The sequence below is a fragment of the Penicillium arizonense genome (assembly GCF_001773325.1).
Source record: "Penicillium arizonense strain CBS 141311 chromosome Unknown PENARI_contig022, whole genome shotgun sequence".
Lineage (NCBI taxonomy): Eukaryota > Fungi > Ascomycota > Eurotiomycetes > Eurotiales > Aspergillaceae > Penicillium > Penicillium arizonense.
In genome coordinates this window covers 414,799-434,587 of record NW_019173299.1, presented here as the reverse complement: position 1 = coordinate 434,587, position 19,789 = coordinate 414,799, and the positions used below count along the sequence as shown (strand labels likewise).

The 19,789-nt window shown below is 51.2% G+C and overlaps 6 protein-coding genes across 6 annotated transcripts; 2 read left to right on the top strand and 4 right to left on the bottom strand.

Annotated features, from left to right (window-relative positions):
• Positions 1-4,859: 4,859 nt before the first annotated feature.
• On the bottom strand, positions 4,860-8,095 carry PENARI_c022G10787 (transcription factor domain-containing protein; the record flags this gene model as incomplete). The annotated part of the gene is made up of 8 exons (XM_022635448.1): positions 4,860-5,778; positions 5,831-5,986; positions 6,036-6,260; positions 6,307-6,439; positions 6,496-6,704; positions 6,752-7,759; positions 7,857-7,939; positions 8,009-8,095. 8 exons carry the CDS (start codon positions 8,093-8,095, stop codon positions 4,860-4,862), a joined length of 2,820 nt encoding a protein of 939 aa, XP_022484806.1.
• Positions 8,096-8,405: 310 nt separating this feature from the next.
• PENARI_c022G05811 (lactoylglutathione lyase GLO1) lies at positions 8,406-9,470 on the bottom strand (the record flags this gene model as incomplete). The annotated part of the gene is made up of 3 exons (XM_022635384.1): positions 8,406-8,581; positions 8,632-9,378; positions 9,437-9,470. 3 exons carry the CDS (start codon positions 9,468-9,470, stop codon positions 8,406-8,408), a joined length of 957 nt encoding a protein of 318 aa, XP_022484794.1.
• Positions 9,471-10,861: 1,391 nt separating this feature from the next.
• PENARI_c022G02742 (cytochrome P450) lies at positions 10,862-12,350 on the top strand (the record flags this gene model as incomplete). The annotated part of the gene is made up of 3 exons (XM_022635337.1): positions 10,862-11,268; positions 11,329-12,155; positions 12,346-12,350. The coding sequence occupies 3 exons, from the start codon at positions 10,862-10,864 to the stop codon at positions 12,348-12,350; spliced, it is 1,239 nt and encodes a 412-aa protein (XP_022484744.1).
• Positions 12,351-13,109: 759 nt separating this feature from the next.
• On the top strand, positions 13,110-14,306 carry PENARI_c022G04974 (uncharacterized protein; the record flags this gene model as incomplete). The annotated part of the gene is made up of 2 exons (XM_022635366.1): positions 13,110-13,573; positions 13,649-14,306. The coding sequence occupies 2 exons, from the start codon at positions 13,110-13,112 to the stop codon at positions 14,304-14,306; spliced, it is 1,122 nt and encodes a 373-aa protein (XP_022484835.1).
• A 617-nt stretch (positions 14,307-14,923) lies between these two features.
• PENARI_c022G08135 (PH domain protein) lies at positions 14,924-16,645 on the bottom strand (the record flags this gene model as incomplete). The annotated part of the gene is made up of 3 exons (XM_022635413.1): positions 14,924-16,285; positions 16,341-16,466; positions 16,520-16,645. The coding sequence occupies 3 exons, from the start codon at positions 16,643-16,645 to the stop codon at positions 14,924-14,926; spliced, it is 1,614 nt and encodes a 537-aa protein (XP_022484763.1).
• Positions 16,646-17,786: 1,141 nt separating this feature from the next.
• On the bottom strand, positions 17,787-19,789 carry PENARI_c022G04284 (arrestin family protein; the record flags this gene model as incomplete). Its single annotated transcript, XM_022635357.1, has 5 exons — positions 17,787-18,641; positions 18,692-19,117; positions 19,166-19,484; positions 19,535-19,678; positions 19,728-19,789. 5 exons carry the CDS (start codon positions 19,787-19,789, stop codon positions 17,787-17,789), a joined length of 1,806 nt encoding a protein of 601 aa, XP_022484799.1.

Below are 19,789 nucleotides of genomic sequence, written 5' to 3'. Positions count from 1 at the left end.
CGTGGCGGAATAGGAAATCTTTGAGAAGCCTCAGTTTTTTGTTAATGGGCCTACGGCTTCGGATGTTCGTCAGGGATGTGACGGTGATTGTTGGCTTATGGCCGCGTTATGTACTATGGGTAACAAGGAGGAGCTTATCGAAAAGATTTGTGTGGCCCGCAATGAGATTGTTGGCATTTACGGGTTTGTTTTCTACCGAGGTATGGCACATCCATTCTAACCTGCGATTGTGTTTCCTAACTTGATGGCTAGATGGCGAGTGGCAGCAGTGCATCGTGGATGACAAGCTCTATTTGCGTGCGGCGGACTATGATGAGTCCGTGGATGAACGACCCATCTGGGATGATATCAACCGCCACGACACGGAAGAGGAGTATCGACGAGTCTGGCAGACTGGTTCGCGGGCTCTCTACTTTGCGCAGTGCGTGGATGAAAATGAGACTTGGTTGCCGCTTCTTGAGAAGGCTTTTGCCAAGGCCCATGGTGATTATTCTGCGATTGAGGGTGGCTTTGTTGGTGAAGCCATCGAAGATCTCACAGGGGGCGTCACTTCCGAGGTTTTGTCTAGCAACATTCTCGACAAGGACCGATTCTGGACCGAGGAGCTCATGAAGGTTAACAATGAGTTCCTCTTTGGTTGTGGCACTGGTATGTTTTCCAACTGGTTGGATCCTAAGTATCGGGGTCCTCCAAGGGATCGCAAGGGCATTTCGGAGAATCACTCATATTCAATCATGGAAGCTCGGGAGATTGATGGACATCGGTTGCTTAGACTCAGGTATGTCAACTGCAAATGAATACCAAGGACCGACAAGCTCATCATTTTAGGAATCCCTGGGGCCGCAAGGAATGGCACGGTGCTTGGGGCGATGGATCCAAAGAATGGACACCCGAGTGGATGAAGCTTCTTGGCCACAAGTTCGGAAATGACGGGGTGAGTGTTGCAGTATCTGGGATCTGTTTCTATACGCTAACATAGAGCAGTTCTTTTGGATCTCTTACCGAGACCTCCTCAAAAAGTACCAGCACTTTGACCGGACTCGTCTTTTTGGACCTGAATGGATTATCACACAGCAATGGACCACATTAAATGTCCCCTGGTCTGCAGATTATCACAGCACCAAATTTATGATGGACGTAACCAAGAGTGGCCCGGTTGTCATTGTTTTATCACAAGTAAGTTTTCGCCGTGCTCTAGCAAGACTATATTTGTTAACAATTATAGCTGGATACACGTTACTTCAAGGGTCTCGCTGGCGAGTACAGCTTCGTGCTCAAGTTCCGTCTACAGAAAGAGGGCGAAGAAGACTACCTCGTGCGCAGCCACAGTAGCCACTTCATGGCCCGATCCGTCAACGCCGAGATCAACCTCGACCCAGGTCGCTATCACGTTCTGATGAAACTCACAGCCTTCCGACACGACGACGAGCCGACAGAAGAGATAGTCCGCCGTGTCGCCTCAACCCGACGCGAGAAACTCGTGCAAGTCGGCCTTTCATACGACCTCGCCCATGCCAAGGGACTGGTAGGCCAGACTGACCAAGAAAAGCGAGAACTGGATCAATTCGCCACAGCCAAACGCAAGAAGCTACACGAAGAAATCAAGAAAAAGATGCAAAAGGACTGGATCCGCAACCAGAAAATGGCCGCTCGACAAGACCGACAAGAGCGCATGGCCGCCATGCGTGCCACTCGCACCCCCAACGGCAGCTCTTTCGACCGTAGTTCTGAGCGCAGCCCAATCCAAACCCAGATCCTCTCCGACGTTCCAGTTAATCAGTCCCCCACAGACGTCGCAAGTATGTGCTGCGATAGCAGCGACCGGCGCGCCCCCTATACGAACGGCTCTGTGCCAACAATCCACGTCAACGGCAGCAAAGGCCTGCATGAAAGACACGCCAGTAGAAATGGCATGAGAAGAACTGAATCCCCGCGTCCAAGTCTGGGTAGTCGTATTTCCGCAGACGCGCTCGACCCCAGTGATTTGGAGCTACTGGAAGGGTTTGAGTTCGACAGTGATCTCGACGTACCTTCCGAAGATGCGGATTCGAAGTGCCACCGGCCGATAATGGACCAGGATGGGCCTGCTGTTGATCCGTGGAATGCTGTTTGTGTGGTTGGCCTGCGTGTTTACTCTATGGATCATATGCTCAGCTTGCAGGTTGTGCATCCTGTTCCTGAGGATGATACTGAGGCTCCTTTGGATCGGGATGACCCTGCTGCGTCGGCGACTACTTTCCAAAGGGATTCGTATTCCTGGAAGGATTCTTGGAGTAGTCAGCTTCCATTCTGATGTATTTGTTGAACCTGTTGGTAGGTTGTAAGATAAAGAGTTTCCGGGCCGTGGTTTTCGCATGTGTTAATTATTTTCGATTTAATATGGACTTTGATTGCCATCTACTTAGCAGGCTGCTTTGGTACCGTAAAGAGCAAAGGGTATATTGATACCTATGTCTAGTTTCTCCCCATTCCTGTTTCTATCTGTAGCTTCCACTCAAGCTTAGCTTCTGTTAGACTTACCCAACCTATTGTATAGCCCATTACCTTACAGCTCCCAAGTCTGTCAACGATACTCTAGTGGATCGTCTTATCCCATACATGTAGATCACCGACTGGGCTTACGGTCCACGCGCGAGACCTTTGCTAACGAGACCTAAATAGCTACAACGTCAAAAGATATATCCAAGCAGCAAGACCTTAAATGATGGAGGATTCATGGCTATTTTCTAGAACATGAAACTTGGATATTGTCTTGGACATCTCTCTAATTAAGTATTATGTGATCTTTTTGTGCAGAGATAATCCATACTTCAAGAATGACACTGTATAACTTACATATTGTGATCCTCGTAACTTGGGAAAAAGTTGAGGCCTGACTCCTCAGGCGACCATCGCCCAAAGCCAACATGCAAAGCTAACTCTCCGCCATACCCTAACCAGTCTTCACAAAATCCCTAACTACATACTTCGATGGTATTATGCGAGCCATAATCTGTTCATCTCGGGGAGTCACCCTCTTCGTACGAACCAGAAGAGCCGGTCGCATTTCCATCGCGTGTCTCCGAGGCGCGCGGTATTCCAGCGTTTCATCGGATTGCGTCGATGAGACACTCTTGCTTCCCATCGGAAACAATGGATCAATTGATTTGAAGTATGAAAAGTTCGCCTATGTTCGAAATAGTGATCAATGCTAACCTTACCCCTAGAATTACGCGACCAAGCACATTACGCTCTAATGAGGCATCACCCGTCAGTCCAAATGTGATTCTCTATCTTCCACCTGGACCTTTGTTCCAGGATCACCATACGGAAGCATCTAAGATAGATGGAGATTCAACATTCAATGTTGATCATGCAAAAACCGGGGATATCCAAGCCCCAAACCATGCACCCTCCCCACAACATGTTCTAGCAAACACTGCATCAGCAGTGGTAGTAACAGTCAACTACCGTCTCGGAGAGACCAAACAACAAATATCTCCCCCTTTATCAACCTCAAATCCACAAGGGCAAAATGAAACCTCAGACCAAACCCTGGACGCAACAAACACAAACCCCCAACCAGAAACATACAAATACCCAACCCCAGTCCACGACACCCTAGCCGGCTTCGACTGGATCCAAACCAACCTACAACCCTCAAAACTAGCAATATACGGCACCCACATCGGCGGATCCCTAGCGCTCATGCTAGCTCTCACAGAAGCGCAATCAATCCACGCAGTAGCAGCCACAAACCCAGTCTGCGACTGGCCCAGCCTAGACGAATATTGCACAAGGGAAAACATCATCACCAACACAGACCTCGACTCAGAAAACAATGGCACACCACCATCAACAGTTGCCCAAAAACAAAAGCGCCACTCAAGGAAAAGAATCGCACCAAAAGATCTTGTCGCTCTCCTACGTGCCCGCGAACGATTCTTCACATCCCCAGAACGCTGCTTCGACTCGTTCGCCTCACCGATCCTCTTCCTCCGCTCTGCAGGGCGCGAAGTACCGCGTACATTCCCGAGTTATCTCACCGGACCGGAGTATCCGGTTCCCGTCCTGCGGAATACGCGGAATATGACAGCTGCTGAGCAATATGATGCTGCTGACGGGTCACTTTGGGATCGGGATGTTTATCCCAATTTCGATTCTGAGGATGGGGATGGGATTGATAATCTTGCTGGTACGGTGACGCGTCGGCGGAAGGCTCTTTCGCGGTGGCCGCCTTATGGGCTTGATTATGGGCTTAGTGGGAAGAATTGGTCTGGGCCTAGTGATGGGATTCGGAGGTTGGAGGTTTGTTTACCTTTTGTTAGGGTCTTTGCGGGGGATGGGGTTGGGGAGGGGCTGGATTCTTTGTCTGAGGGTGAGGGTGAGGGTTCTTTGGCTCGGAAGGGTGGGAAGGGGAAGGATGGGAGTGTCGGGACTACGGTTCTTGCGCGGCAGGCTGAGGAGATGGTTTCTGTGATGCGGAGGGCTTGCTTTTGGGGGAGGGAAAAGGGGTTTGGGGAGCGGAGGGTTGTATTGTCTAGGATTCTGGGTGATGTTGATCAATCAGTGGAGATCGGGGTTTGGTTTAAGGATGTGTTTGAGGGGACGATGGATGATGTTGATTAACTAGGGATGATAGACGTGATATAGAGGGTTTCTCTAATCTGGTTATGGGCCGTCAAGAAAGAATTGTAGCCCAATCGTGCAATTATATCTTCATAATTCAACAATATCGTTCCAAAATATATTGACTTAAAAAAGAACATGTTCAGAAGATAAAGAATGAAAACAAGAAAGAGAAACACATCAACGAATCTCCATACTCCAACCCCAGTCTATTCTATTCTATCTATAAACGTCAACAACAACTCGACCAATCATAAAGGGGGCCCTCCCATAGCAGAGGCATCATTATGGGGCTGCCACCACCCATCAATATCCCCAAGATCAGCCAGCATATTAGGATCTTCAGGGAACGGCGGGGAAGACATTTGAGCCATGTCATTAGAGGGAGCATGGGTATTTTCATTCGCGCTGGCGCCGTGAGTTTCGGAGAAAAGGCGTAAATCAGAGTCTCGGATCCAGCCCAGGTCACCAAGCTGGGAGGCGGAGAAGGGTGCTTGGTATGATTGTTGTTGATGAGGTGGAAGAGGTTGTTGAGGGAGATGGTGTTGCTGGCTGGGTGGCATAGCAGAAGCCGATTGCATATGAGGCTGGGGCTCAGAGACAGAGAGACGTGATTTTTTGCGCGAGCTATCTACCCTCTGGGCATTGGCAGAAGGACCATATTGTTTCGTTGGAGGATGTGAAGACATCGATTGCAGGTTAGCACTGCTGATCTGACGCTTTGTCGCAGAGCCTGAGCGACGCATATGTGCTTGCCAGCGTCGCTGGAGAGTGACAAGGTAATCGCGGGTGCGCTTGGCGTTCTCGAAGGATTGGCCCAGTTCATCGAGAGCGCGGAAGCAAAGATTGAGGTACGCGACCATCTCGGCGCTGCGGGGGTGTGTTGGACTGTTGCCGGATTTGCCGGGACTCATGGGGGAACTGGAGACTGTTACAAAGAGAAGCATCAGGGCTGCACTGAAGATTATCGCCACGACTTGGTTGTTCATGCGGCGGAATGTGTAGTGCTTTTCGTATAGATGGAGGAGGCGTGCGACAGCTGTGGCAGATTCGACGCACATCCGGCGCGCGTGGTGATAGCCTGGACCTTGTCGGGGAGCCTGGGGTTGGATATAACTCTTCGAAAGCCAGGGACGGTGGAAGAAGATGATGATTTGGTGGTATTGCATGCTGATGAATTGTTAGTATATTATTACTGTATAGAGAGAATATCTGAACCTACTGAAGCATCATCAAATGAGGTAGCTTTGGTGAGATATCATCGTCCAAGTCAATCTCTAGGCTAGAGGGAAGATTCTCTTTCCAAGCGAACAAGTCTTCGGTCACTTGGTAGCATAATCTTTGCAAGTCATGCCGAGAAATATCAGAACATCCATACCTAGAGTCATGTTAGCGGTGTCTGTGAAAAAGGGAAAAGAACCTCATACAAGATATGGCCCACTGGAGAAATCATCTCCCACAAGACGACAAATTGCCTGCAAATCAATTCCGTAGGATTCTTTATCCCACTCTGAAGCATTCCTTGAGCGGCTTGATGTCCATATGGATGCCATGTACCTTCCTTTTCTGGCCCGAGGGAAGAAGCTGGTTTCGGAACACTGATATCTCCAGCATTCATGCGGAATGGACGTCCTAAGTAGAAGCCCCAGAAACTGTGGTTGTTAGAAGGTTCCCCCGAGGAGATAAAAGGATACTTACTGGTCAGCAACATAGCTTCCCCAGAATGCTGCACGGCGTACATCCGCCTCGGCTTGAGTGATATCGCCCCTATTGACGTATGTCGACATATCCAAATGGAGACCAAGATCGAAAGCAAGGCGCATAGACATCCCTGGGAATTGATAAGTATTGTTGCTTGGATTGCCCCTTGGAAAAGGAAGTGCTTACCGCTATACAGCCAACCACGAGCATCACGGTTTGAGGCTCCTTCGTGACAGCTCATGATAACCAAAGCCTGAACAGTCGCTACACAAGGAGAATCAAGTTCAATTTCCAGCAGAGCCTTGGCACGGTCTGCAAAGAACTCAGAAAGAGACTTGGGGAACGTGATGAAGGTGGGGTGGTAACGTGCTTCGAAGGCACTCCCAATTGCACACCTGTAGAAAGTCAATATAATGCTCCCAATTCCATGTGGTAAACTTACATCGCATTAGTCAAAACCTCAGAGTAAAAAGGTGTATCATCAAACTCATTTCGCCATTTAGATCGTGCAGTCATAAACATCTCCTTATCAACAACATAAGTACTCGGATTCTGCCATGTGAAATAGAGCTCCACAAGATGATCCTCAAGAGCCTGATCGACAGGCTGTCCGACCCTCAGATGATTCAAAATATCCTGGCCATCATGTCGGACAGTACGCGCATCTGGTCGCTGCCGCTGCTGAGTCGCAGAAACATCCACCAGGTTGAGGTTAGAGGTAGCACCATAGAATCGGAGGTGACCGTCTCCGGCAATTTTGAGAGTCCCAATACGATGGGATAACTGCTCGATAACGTCGTTCTCTGCTTCGTCCTCCTCTCCGCTGTCTGAATCATGCTCCGCATTGGACGGTAACTGGCCTAGTTGGGCACCAGCTTGCGGGACCATGTCTATGCCTAGCTGTAGACTATCCGGGCTGAGTCCGTTGTTGATGGGCATTCCAGGGGCATGTACACCGGTTCCACCGGGCCCTCCATTGAGATTGGCGTAAAGGTTGTCCAGGCTTTCTGCGGTTGGCAATGTAAATCCCCAATGGACGAAGTTCTGATTGTCGGAAGCACCACGCACCATCCCAAAGGGGTTCCAACCTTCGGGTGACGGGAATTGTCCACTTGAAGACGTATCCTGCGCTGGCGATACACCGGGAGCAACCAAATCGGTCGTCGGGTTAGGTACGCCGGGACTTGCAGCGGGCGGACTCTGGGAAGGAGATTGACCTGGGCCCACAGGTGGATTTGTTTCCATCGGCGGCTGTTTCTCGACAACAGGAGCTGCAACCGCCGACGTTTGAGGGAACCCGCGCGGAATCTGGAGGGTATCCAGCACCCTATTCATACCTGCTTCATCATCCGGTTTCATGGGCGGCGGTACTAGCCCCTGATCCTGAATAAAGTGACAAAGCTGATCAATCCGAGCAGAGAACAGCTCCGTTGCAGCTCGTAAGGACACCCTGGAATATCGATTAGCCGCTGAACAGTTGGATACTTCACATTTGCCGCAGTGCATCTTGGAAGTAACTGCGAAGAGCGATTGAGGTGCACACTTACTTGCGCTTGTCGTCCCCATGTTGGTATTTGCATTCCTTTCCTTTGCGCTGACAATTCTGGCAGTGGGGAGTTGCTCCGTCACACTGGTCGCAATGCGCGCGTTAGATTTTGTCCCCGCATAATGAGGCGCGTTACATTGCGCGGGCACGTACCCTGATCTTGCTCTCTCGGCATGGCACACAGGCCGTTGTGACATGCTTGCGCGGTGCCTTTTTTGTTCTTTCTGGGTCTGGCGACATGGTTTCGAGACCACGACCCTGTCGTGGAAAGTTGGGGTAAGATGCGGAGGTGGAGGTGGCGGTGCGGGAGATGAGATCGCGATGGCTTCCACGGAAGGAAATAGCACTGATTACGTTAACTCATAGTTGGAAATCATTGTCTATGAAGAAAGATGGTCGTCGCTGAGAAACTGAGAAACCCCAGAAAATTGGGGGCGGGGGAGGGTCCACAGCGGCGGCCTATGAAATGGTGGGGGATAAGCAGGTCAAGTGACCCTCAAAAGTCTTTTTATAGTCCAATATGTTACTCTGTACTTGTACTTCCAATTATCTACCAGTTGGATGTGCGCTTGATCTTCTCGTTCTGCACAACCTCAATCCAATATCCATCGGGATCCAAGACAAATGCAATGTTGTGCATCCGCCCGTCGGTCAGGCGCTTCTTGAAGTTCACGTTGAGCGTCTCGAACCGGTCGCACGCAGCCTGGAGGTCATCCACCGAGATACCTCGTCGGGGTTAGCAAATAGCCAGATAGTGCATGCTGTGTGTCACTTACAGATGTGACCGAAACCCTGGGGCTCGGTGTTGCCGTTGTGGTAGACAGGACCCTCCTGCTTCTCAGTGCCGTAGTTCCAAGTCAACTCAAGCAGACCCTCCCAATCGGCAACTCCGTTCTTCGTACCCTCCTTGATCTCCGGGTTGGAGGCAGGGTATCCCAGGAAGTAGAGGTTGAACTTGTTCTCCGGGTTCTCAATGGTGCGGACGAGGGTCATGCCCATGGACTCCTGGTAGAACTTGATACTAGCCTCGGCATCCTTGACGCGCAGCATGGTGTGGTTCAGACGGTAGCTGCCGGGGTCAGTAGTGGTACCCATATCCTCGTCGGCGCGACGGATGATCTCAACCCAGTAACCATCGGGATCCTTGGCGAAGGCAATGTGGCGCATACGGCCCTCTGTCAATTTCTTCTGGAAGGGGTAGCCGGCATCCTCGATGCGCTTGCAAGCAGCTTCAATGTTGTCGACTGAGATGGCGATGTGGCCGAAGCCGCGGTGCGGCTCTGTGTTGCCGTTCACCACGCTGTAGTTGGGGTCGTTTTCGGTACCATAGTTGTGGGTGAGCTCCAGCACGGCGTTGCGGTCGGTCCAGTGGCGGTCACCTTGGAGGGAGGCTGGGCCGTTGTAGGCCAGGAAGTAGTTGCAGAACTTCCATTCCGGCATGTCGATCTTGTTCACTAGGCTGAGGCCGAGGAACTTGTAGAACTCCACTGATCGCTGCGGGTCCTTGACCCGCATCATCGTGTCTATACATCTATTGTGTTATTTTGTGAGAAGCCTGTGCGAGCTGGTGGTGGGACGAACGGTTAAGCTTATAGGTGGAGGTATTGGTAGCCATAGTTGCTAGAGATCGTGCGTCTGCAGACTCGTTAGTGATTGGCCAGTCTGAATTCAAATGTACATACTTAGTGGTTTGAGGACCCCGAGAGAAAGACGTGAAAACATTGGCAAGTCTTAAGCTGGAGGGGAAGAGCTTTTGTCAGCCGTGAGGGGAGTGTGGGGCACATGACGCTATGTCTTCATTTCAATAACTTCACCTTCTCTACTTGCCAGGATCTTTAGAAGATTTCACCTAGGTATGTACTAAGTCTGTCTAGGTAGTAATCACATCTTATGTTGGTGTACCTGTCATCTACGGGGCTTATGGCATTCCGGGGAGTACCGGCAGTCAGTCAATTGGGTCCCTTGACTTCTTACATTCAGTAAGTAAAATACCTATAACTATATACCTTTCCGTCTCTTCAGCCTTCCCATTTGAAGCTTTTATAAAGCTCCGAGTGAAGGATCTGTATATTTCAACACCGTCACGTGATACGACGATATCGATGCCTCAGAGATAAGGCCACAGAACTGCAGCCAATCAGGATATTCTGATTCTACAGCAAGTCTGTAGCATGTATATTCACACTTCTTTGTACAATAACATTTGCCCTTAAAGGGCATACTGATGGCCCTAGACACCGGGGAAGATATTCCTCTAAGAAATAAAAAGACGCCAAAGCACGGATTCGATCCCTGAGATGACTCAATTCAAACCCAAATAGATTTCCTCTTTGGGAACAACGTGAGGTATAATGGTAGTTAAGGAGAAGAACCTCAGCCGACATCCCCCATGGCCGAGCCAGCTCATCAGTCTTGACTTGTACGCACCCTAATGCCGTCACTACTGTATGCCACCTGTGGGCCGAAAGTAACGGTTTCTCACCACACGGAAATTGTATGGGGGTGGACTTCCCTGCGCATACGATTTCTGGGGGGGATGGCTCCGGGCGTGCCCGGCTATTTTTTGCATTTTGTATTCTCGTTTAGTTCTCTATGCTCTACAGAGTCTATACGGGTAGTCTTTCTCTTTATACTGGCAGTCACCGCCCACAGATCAAGTTAGTCTTGACCGCCCGTATGGATCTAGATTGCCCAGGCAAAATACTGCTGATTGTTAGCATGTCTCACTCCATTCATTGGCAATATGCTGGACGTCACTTTGATACTATCAGCCGGCTTGGCTCTCTTGCTGGGATATGTGATAGTTAACCGGCAAGACAAACATCAGCCTCTCGAACCACCCCTGATCTCTAGTCCAATTCCAGTGATCGGTCATCTCGCCGCGTTTATTTACTATGGACTCCAGTACTTTCCTTCGCAGAGGTAGTGTCCATGTTCACAGGTGACTCCATACATCAAATTGACCGATATAGTGCAAAAACCCCCTTGCCCGCCTTCAGCCTGGACATGCTCTTCAACAAGGTGTATGTCATCAAGTCTCCAGAGCTGGTCTCAGCCGTAAGGCGCAATCACCGCTCTATGTCCTTTGAGCCCGTATTCACCCGTACGGCAGAGTGTGCCGGGGGCATCAAAGGCCCTGGCCTCCAACTTCTCCGTGGAAAAGAATCCCAGGGCCAAGGACTTGGGCATCACACAGTTACCAATATGCGTCCCACCCTGCTAGGCGAAGGATTAGACGAGATGAACACGAAGATGATCGAGTGTGTTCAACAGAGTGTGCAGGAGTTGAGATCCCATTGTCGCACGGTTGATCTCTATGACTGGTGTACTCTTGCAATGACCATTGCCAGTACAGATGCGATTTATGGACCGCAAAATCCCTACAAACAGCGGAAGACCCGCGATTCCTACTGGTAAATTGCAGGGTCCCTTGGAAGCGCTGCTCGTACCATCAGAACTGATCAGTCGTATAGGGAAATTGAAAATAACCTAAGCTATCTCATGATGGGTTTCGCCCCCTGGCTGATTGCACGGAAAGCATGGAAGGGTCGCGAACATCTCTCGAATGCCTTCCTCGAGTACTACAAAGCCGACGGACATCTCAAATCGTCACAGCTGGCATACACACGTTGGAAAACACAGCTCGATGGCGGAGCCACTTTGGAAGACATTGCCCGACTGGAAGCAGTCATGGGCCTTGGGATCCTCTCCAACACAGTCCCCACCAGCTACTGGGCAATTTTCGACCTGTTCTCACGCCCAAAACTACTAGAAGAAGCCCGGGACGAGATCCGACAGAACGCGATATCTGTCGACTCGGAGGGACTCCATACAGTTGATCTAGCAAGCGTCCAAGAGAAATGCCCACTACTACTTGCGTGTCTGCAAGAAACCCTCCGAATTCGCTCCAACTCGGCCCAGCTGCGTGTGATATTCGAAGATACCATGCTTAGCGAATCATGTCTAGTCAAAGCGGGTTCGATCCTAGTAATGCCATCTGCAGTCATCAACCGCAGTGAATCGGCATGGGGACAGGATGCGGAAACCTTCGACCCACAAAGATTTATCGATCCAGAAGGTAGGAGAACGAAAGCTTCCGGTTTTATGTCGTTTGGTACATCTCCTCATATCTGTGCTGGTCGGCATTTTGCTACTGGGGAAATTATTGCTTTGATGACGATGTTAATTCTGCAGTTTGATATCTGTCCTGTTGGGGGGGATTGGGTTGAACCGCCGGTCAATATCAATGCGGTTGCTGCGTCATTGAGTCCTCCTATGGGTCAGACCTCTGTCACTGTTAGTGAGAGGGAGGAGTTTAAAGGGGTGAAATGGGATTATCGGCTGACTCCTGGAAAGGGCAGGCATGGTTTGATCATTGGGTAGTCCATTTGTATATAGTGTCTAGGTTATCAATGGATTATTGTCTCGAAGATGGCGTTGTAGGAGTGAGGCTAAAAATTGAAATTTCATACTGATCAATTAGCAGTTAGTATAGATAATCACATGATAGTAGTACCGAGGGTAATGTACGGGATTTGAATCTGTGTTTCAATACTGCTAGAATGTATAGATACCTAAACAGTCCATCCCTGGAAGCTGGACGTCACTAGCGGCCCGACTCCGCAGATCGTCTTCTACCGTCATCTTCACTCCTCTCTTCCTCACCTCATTCTCTATTCATTACCAATTCTCACCAGGTTCGTCGAATGATTTCTCTTTTCGCATCTTGCATACTCCCCACAGTTCTCCCCCGCTCCCGGTTGATCCCCCTATGCGATTGGTCTCATTGGTCTCCCCGACTTCGTGTCGCATGCCCTCCGAGGCCCTTGACCTCTTTTCTTTTTCCACTTTCTTATACTGCCGCGCTTAGCCCTCAGGAGAACACGTCCGTTCCCCCCTCTGCCTCCCAATCAAATGTCAGTCCACATACACGTTCTGCCCGCGACTGCGGAGCCTCCAGGCTACCACATCGCATGACACTCGGTCCTACGCATGCGCTCATAAAGCTCCGTCTTCCTGTCCTCTGTGCCACCGGACACGATTGGAATTATCGTGACTTCCCATCCGGACCAGAGCCCCCATTGAGCCAACTGTTCCGACCTTCATGCTCCCCCTCCCCAGCCCAGTGCCCGCTATGAGAACATTCCCTTCTATCCTGTTGCTTCCCGATTGAATCCATCTTTGTTTGGGAAGAGCATATAAAGCACCGCCGCATCGCGATCCCCTTGCGCAGTCAATATCCATGGGTGTGAAGATGGCTGAATGCGAACCTCCAGTCCCAGGCTCCTTCTCGATATCCGATTGCTCGACTCTAGTCAGCACGAAAGACCCATTCGAGCCGCCGTTCCTCCCATATTGGGCCCGATACGAGTCGCAGTGCGCACAGAATCTATTAGATTACTCTGACGAGCCCATCGAGTACGACCACGACGACGAGGACTACCGCGACAACTGCTTCTTTTTTCCAGAAGACTGTTCGTACACACCACCCAAGGACTGGGTTGAGACGCATTACATTTCAGTAGAGGATACACCCGAGATCCAGGTGGAGGAATACACAACGGCAGACCAGGACACGAACCGTGACACCACCACCGACATCGACACCGACACCAACATCATGATCCCCGGACTACCAGATATCAAGATGATCGACTCGGAGGCATTGAGCGACCTCCTGGAAGATAACCTCTCCCCACCAGAGATCACAACAATCATGTACGGCCCTCGCCCCTCACCCCTCACACCCCCAGCCCCAAGAAACAGAAACAACAGCTAACACAACCCTCCCAGCGTCTTTGCAACAAACGGCGCAGTCTTCGCCTACGGCTCAACCCTCTCCTCCCGCCAACTCCGAAACCTAAGCGCAACCTACGGCGCCGCCTACACATGCTACGCCAAAACCGCCTCAACTGGCAACCTGACAGGCGTGAACCCAGCCAGCCACCCATCCTCCTACGTAACGGCAAAGTCAATGTCCCTAGGCGACGTAGGCTCAATCGTCTTCGAACTCGACGATTCCGTAGCGGTGGTAACGCGCATCGCCGACAAAGTCCTCATTGCAGCCGTAGGCCCATCCAAATCCAACCCCGGCGAAGAGAACGACACACCAGCCGCAGCCAACACAGACAACACCCCGACAGCCGAAAATGGCACTCAACCCCCCGATCTGGCTAATGGGTTTGGAAGTGGTACTATCTCACCGGAAGGATCACAGGACGGTCAACGGACTCCAACTGCACCGGCACCGACCTCACCAAATCCACCGACGCAAAACGGCCATCTAGATGCTCAACATGAAATCAATCGTAGTATTGATCTGGAGCGGTTGTCTAGTTTGAATTTATCCGCTTCGCCCGCTGTCTTGTTAGCGCTTGAATCGAAGTGTGCTGCGCTGGCGAGGTTCCTCGGGCAGAAGCTGGATGATTTGGAGAGCCCGGAGGATTTCTGAGTTGTGTCTTGTGCAGGTGATATCAGTTGATTACTTGTGAACTGTCTTTGGGTGGATTGTGTGTTTGTTTCCATGAGATATGATATAATTGGATGTTATTATCTGCTCTGTTCTGTTCTGCTCTCTGGATTTGACGGTTGGTCTGAACTATGTGAATCGGTTTAGCGTTTGACGTTTTGTTGCATATCCATTTGAATCTTACCATTTTCCTCTGTGTTTTTGATTTCTGGCAGATAACAAGTAGTTCAAGACATGTTCGTAGCTTAATCTCACCGAGCGTAGGTTTCGAGTAATCAAAAGACCGATATATAGTCTCAGCAATAATCACCCGAGCTAACCATTCTGCTAATGTCTATGGAGAAGTAATCTATAAACACCCCTCATATTGAATGAAAACAAAGAAAATTCATTAAGCATGGTATATCAGGACGAACAATCAGTCCCCGTCAGCGCTGTAGACTCACCAAAGTCTCGAAACTCGAAAAGAACAGAAAAAGAATGCGAGTGCATGTTATATGTATGAACAATGCAGTGCAGTTCAAGAAACCAAAAAGGATTAAAGCATAAAGTCCTAGCTGGAGAAACGTTCATCTCTCAGCAGTAAAATAATATGGGAATTATGACTTTTCAGTTTTCTCCTGCACAGCCGTACCACCAGGGGAACCGTGGAAGTGACTAGCAGTACTAGTGGTACGATTAATACCAGGGGTAGGAGCCGCCGAAGAAGCAGCATAGTCCTTAGCATCGACAGGCGAAGCAGACGCCGAAGCCGTGGTAGGGGAAGCAGCAGTAGGCGAGGTAGAAGTCACACCGGAAGTCTGACCAGTCTGCGCTTCCTGCTGCTTCTCCTTCTCAGCGTAAGTCGGGGGTTGGCTCTGGGCGGAGACGCTGCGCGAGGGACTAACCGAGCCACCCGGGGAAGCGGCCGTAGGCGAAGTTGCAGCTGCGGCTGCTGCCGGGGCCGGGCCGCGGGTTGCATCCTTGATAGTGGACCACCATTTCTCGGCGTCATTGGGGGTATGAGCCTTGAAGTTGAGTTCGGTGTTTGTGTGGAAGGCGTTACCGATTTTGCCGCTTGACACGTCCTTACCCTTGACGTTGAACTTGACGCCGTCGATAGCGCCGACGATGCAGTCGGGCAGGTAGAGGGACAGTTCAGGGGTGGGGTCGCGGCGGAAGTCGTCGTTGTCCTTGAACTCGTGAAGGTAGCGGGCTGGGGTGACGACGTAGTAGCCGGTGCTGTAGCCCTTGATGACAGCGCGGGAGCGGCGCTCGAGCGAGCCCTCGATTAGGGGCTGAGTGGAGCGGTGGTCCATGTTTGGGAAGGTGATGCTTGAGAAGGAGCGTGGCGGGGAGTCTGGGTTGACGAGGGTTGCGTCGTTGCGCACACAGAAGTTGATCCATTCGAAGTCTGGGGGGATGCGCTGAGCTGTGCCGAGGATGTCGGCGTACATGGCGCGCTGGCGTTCGAGTTGGCCGCCCATGTATTGGTGGAATTGTTCCAGGGTTCCTTGGACGGTTTGGAGGACGTGGGATTCGAATTGTTGGAATGAGTTTTGCACGGCGAGGATGTCCTGGCGATGGTTGTTTTCCTCTTTAACTTGGTTGTTGAGGCGGTGGTTGATACCGCGCTTGAGGAGGTAGGGATCGTGCTGTTGCTCGATCTTGTTGGAGGCTGCTGCGTCGAAGGAGGCCGAGTTCTGGCCTAGGAGCTCGATGTGCTTCTGGGTTAGACCGCGGGCTTTCTCGACTGCCTTGGCGCCCTTTGAGGCGCCGGAGCTGAGCTCCTTGGACTTGTTCTTGATCTCTTTGTGGAGACGCTCGAGGGTGGGGAGGATGCCTTTCTTGATGTTGTTTTCGCCGTCCAGGTGCATGTTCACCATGCCCTGGGTATTGTTGCGAAGGTTCTCGAACAGGCCAGTCACACCGCCGGCGCTGGAGCTGAAGTGGTGACCTTCCTTGAGGGGTTCGTTTACGGTCTGTTGCCATTGTCTGTCAGCCACGGTCCTCCCGGCCCATTGACGAAACACTGACCTTAAGGATCTTCTCATAGTCCTTGGACTGAGACTTCTGCACCTTGGCGGTAGCAGCGAAGTAATCCTCGAGATATCCGCACATGTGCTTCCAGGCGCGGAGACGTTCAAGCAGGAGAGTGGTAGTCTGGCACCGCACTGTCAGTCCACGCTACTCCATTGTAAGAGGATAGAACGAACCTCACTGCTATCGGTGTTGGGAATAGCCTCATCATCACTCATCGAAGTACGACGAGTGAAGGCGCTGCTCACGGTGCCAGACCGCTGCGGCAGCTTAACGTCTGTGGGGCTCGTCGGAGTGGACATGGCAGCAGAGTATCGAGTACCAAGGATCGGGGTAAATGGGCGTCAGACCGATCGACTAACGAAATCGAGATATTCAAAATAAAGTCGCTATCTTATCCCAACACCGGGGTTGGAGGGGAGATGGAGGTGTGGCTCAGGAAATAATTATTAGCATCGGGTGGCTGTGGGAGACCCAAGACCGGAAGCAGCGCTAGTGGACTAGTTGTGTGTTAGCTATGAGCAGTGGGATCCATAAATGGAGACACCAACTGGTACTGTAATTCCAACTGTACAAGTACACTGTACAACTGTACAAGAATGTGCAAAGTGGGATGTTGGAAAGAGTGAGTTTTTAAGTGATCGACCCAGAACGCCAATGAGGTCACCTGCCCCTCGTCCAGTTACTGCAACCTGCAACCTGCAATCCTGCAACCTTACATTTTGTGGCTTTGTCGCCCAACTGCAAGATCGATCGGAGATGATGTGCGAGGCTTTATAGAGCTATGGTCTATAGCTATGGCTCGTACTTCGTATCTGGCTCTGTAATCCCAGGGATGTGGTAACTATAGTAGATTTCAACTCTTAACTTGACCTAACTCAGCTTAACCTATTCTACCCCAACACAATCCCTACGACGCATCTGTAAAATATATCCAAATGCGGTAGCCATGTGCCAATGTAGTATCCCTTTGCTGCAAGCGAAACAATGCCATTGACGTGAGCGGAAGCACCCGACTCGAGATCGGCTTATATAACCTTGGAATGATCAACAGCTGATTGCCTAATTGGGAAATGATGTCATGGCATTGAAAGTTGAATTGGAGTCATAATCCGACAGTAATTAAGTACACGCATAACTCATGCTGATGCGGCGTCATATTCAGATTCGTGAAAGCAAAGAAACATCCATCTATGAAAAGATCCCTGTCTATGACCGAACGCCAGAAAAGAAACAGGTAAACAGGAACGCCGAAGAAGAGAAATGCTGAGTCCCAGTTTTATCGCGAAAGGCTAGGGGTCATGCCAGACCAGTCCATGATCAATCGGGAGGGAGAGGGGAGAAGAGAAGGGTTTGGCCGTGTCCAGCACCGGGCCGGAGAGGGAACTTTTGTCGGAAAAGGGGGAGATCATGAATGGGCTGGGAAATCATCAGGGCCGCAAATCATGCTCTGGCGCGAGCCTGCACGAGTCTAAGTCTGCGATCCTCATCATCAGCATTGGTGCCGTGAGAGTTGAAGTATCCGGGGCGGTTCTGCACCTCTAAAGGAGTCGAAACCCCGCTTGCACGGCCACTTCGGATGTGAGCCTGCTGGGGAGACTGGGGGACTGAGAGTGTGGGCAAGCTGCTGGCTACCACAGCGTTGTAGTCCGGAAGGCCGGAGTCACGCGGGCGCACAGTGCAACGGACTGCAGTTGAGTAACTAGGAACCCGGCTGAGGGTTTCCACCTCGGCGTACTGAGGGTGGAAGGGAGTGGCCATGCCCGAGGGAAGGGTATCAGGCTCCACTTCGTCTGAGGGCCGGCGGGAAAGTTCAGGACTGCCATGGCTGTGTGAGTTGGAGCCGGAAGAAGGCCCAAAGTAGTCGTTGGGGACACCCAGTTGACGTTGAATGGTGTACTCTGTTGGGGACTGGGCCTCATGCGGGGTCTCGACTGGTGTTCGGCTGTGGAATGGGCTTGTGTTCAGGTTTGTTAGGCGGTGGTGTAGTGCCGAGGGCGAGATGTCGGTGTTGGTCAGAGCGTTCATCGAGGCAAGGTTCTCAGCAGACATATTGCGACTGAGAGGACCGCCTGGAGTACCGGGGCCACTACCAGGGCCGGGTGTGCGATAACCGTTGGGGTCGAGTTCGCTGTACAGCTGGTCGAAGGTGTGCTCACCGTAAAGGGGAGGGGCTTGATGTGCAAAGTCGTCCACGGCAATCCGCGTAGACTGAGGGGTCTGCCCTACAAGGTTATTGTTCTCATCGATGGCAATGTGGGGTGAAATGAAGATCGAGACTGGAAGTGTAGCGCGCAACTGCATTGAATGTTAGCCTAATCGACACGGTCGTGCCCATCACTACTCACTTCACTAATGTGCCCATCCGGGTTGTGCAGCTGAATGCGGAACTTCAACTTGTGACGAATCTTGATTCCCTTGGTGTCTGTGTCCTGCAAGCAGCGGGTCAAGGTCTGCGGCATGTCCAGAACACGCGAACACTGGTATCCCTCGGCGGCCTCATCGATGATTTCGATATTGTCCTCGTCCAGCTCATGCTCGTCGGTCAAGATCGTCCGGGTGATCTTGTATGTGTTTCGGACGGAATCGGGATCTTCGGGGTTAAGGGTAAGGTCGTGGCTTTCGATCAACTGTGACGTAATTTGACCGATGCGCAGGCCCTTGAGAAGCGGGATCAATTTGAAATCGACATGAATAGAAGTACCGAAGACAATGGCCTTCGTCGGAGTGCTGATGGAGTATTCGATCTTGTTCGGCCAGATATTGTCCACCGACTGCGGGGTGTCAGTAAAAAATCATCACCACCCGAGAAACCCACGTACCATTGCATGTGACAACTCTAGAGCGCTGGGATCGAGAGTCCGAATGATGCGAAGCGGTTTCCGGCACACAATATCTTTGGCATACTTGCGGCCAATCTCCGCCTTGAAGCGGTACATCACCCACGTCTCAGAGAGGCCCTCCACACTCTCGGGCATGGACCCCTCAAGCACCACGTCGAATGGATATTCATAGTTGCCCGCGGGTAGAACCTCAGTCTTTCCCTTACCCGGGTCACGGAATCTCCATGTCTTATCATAGAACACACGTTCGCGCCACGACTTGCGGCCTCCGGCGGTGGAGGTGGACGGGAGGTGCCAGCTGACTGAGTTAGCGATGATCCTGCCAAGATCAGACCTGCAGGCACATACCAAACTCGGGACATGCCCGTCAACTCCAGTCGCAAATGTTTGATTGTGAGCGGCTCGGACAAACACAGAATCAGAGTGCCCCGGAGATGTGCGCTGGCGGCTTCATGTTCACCACCGCGGAACACAATGTAGTCTTCGTTTAATCTGCACCCTGTCAGCCCGTTCATGCGCAACACGCAGAGTCCCCACTCACCTAATGTCGAAATACTTAGCGCTGCTGGCGCTTCCACCACTGCTGAAGAAGCTGAGAGCCAT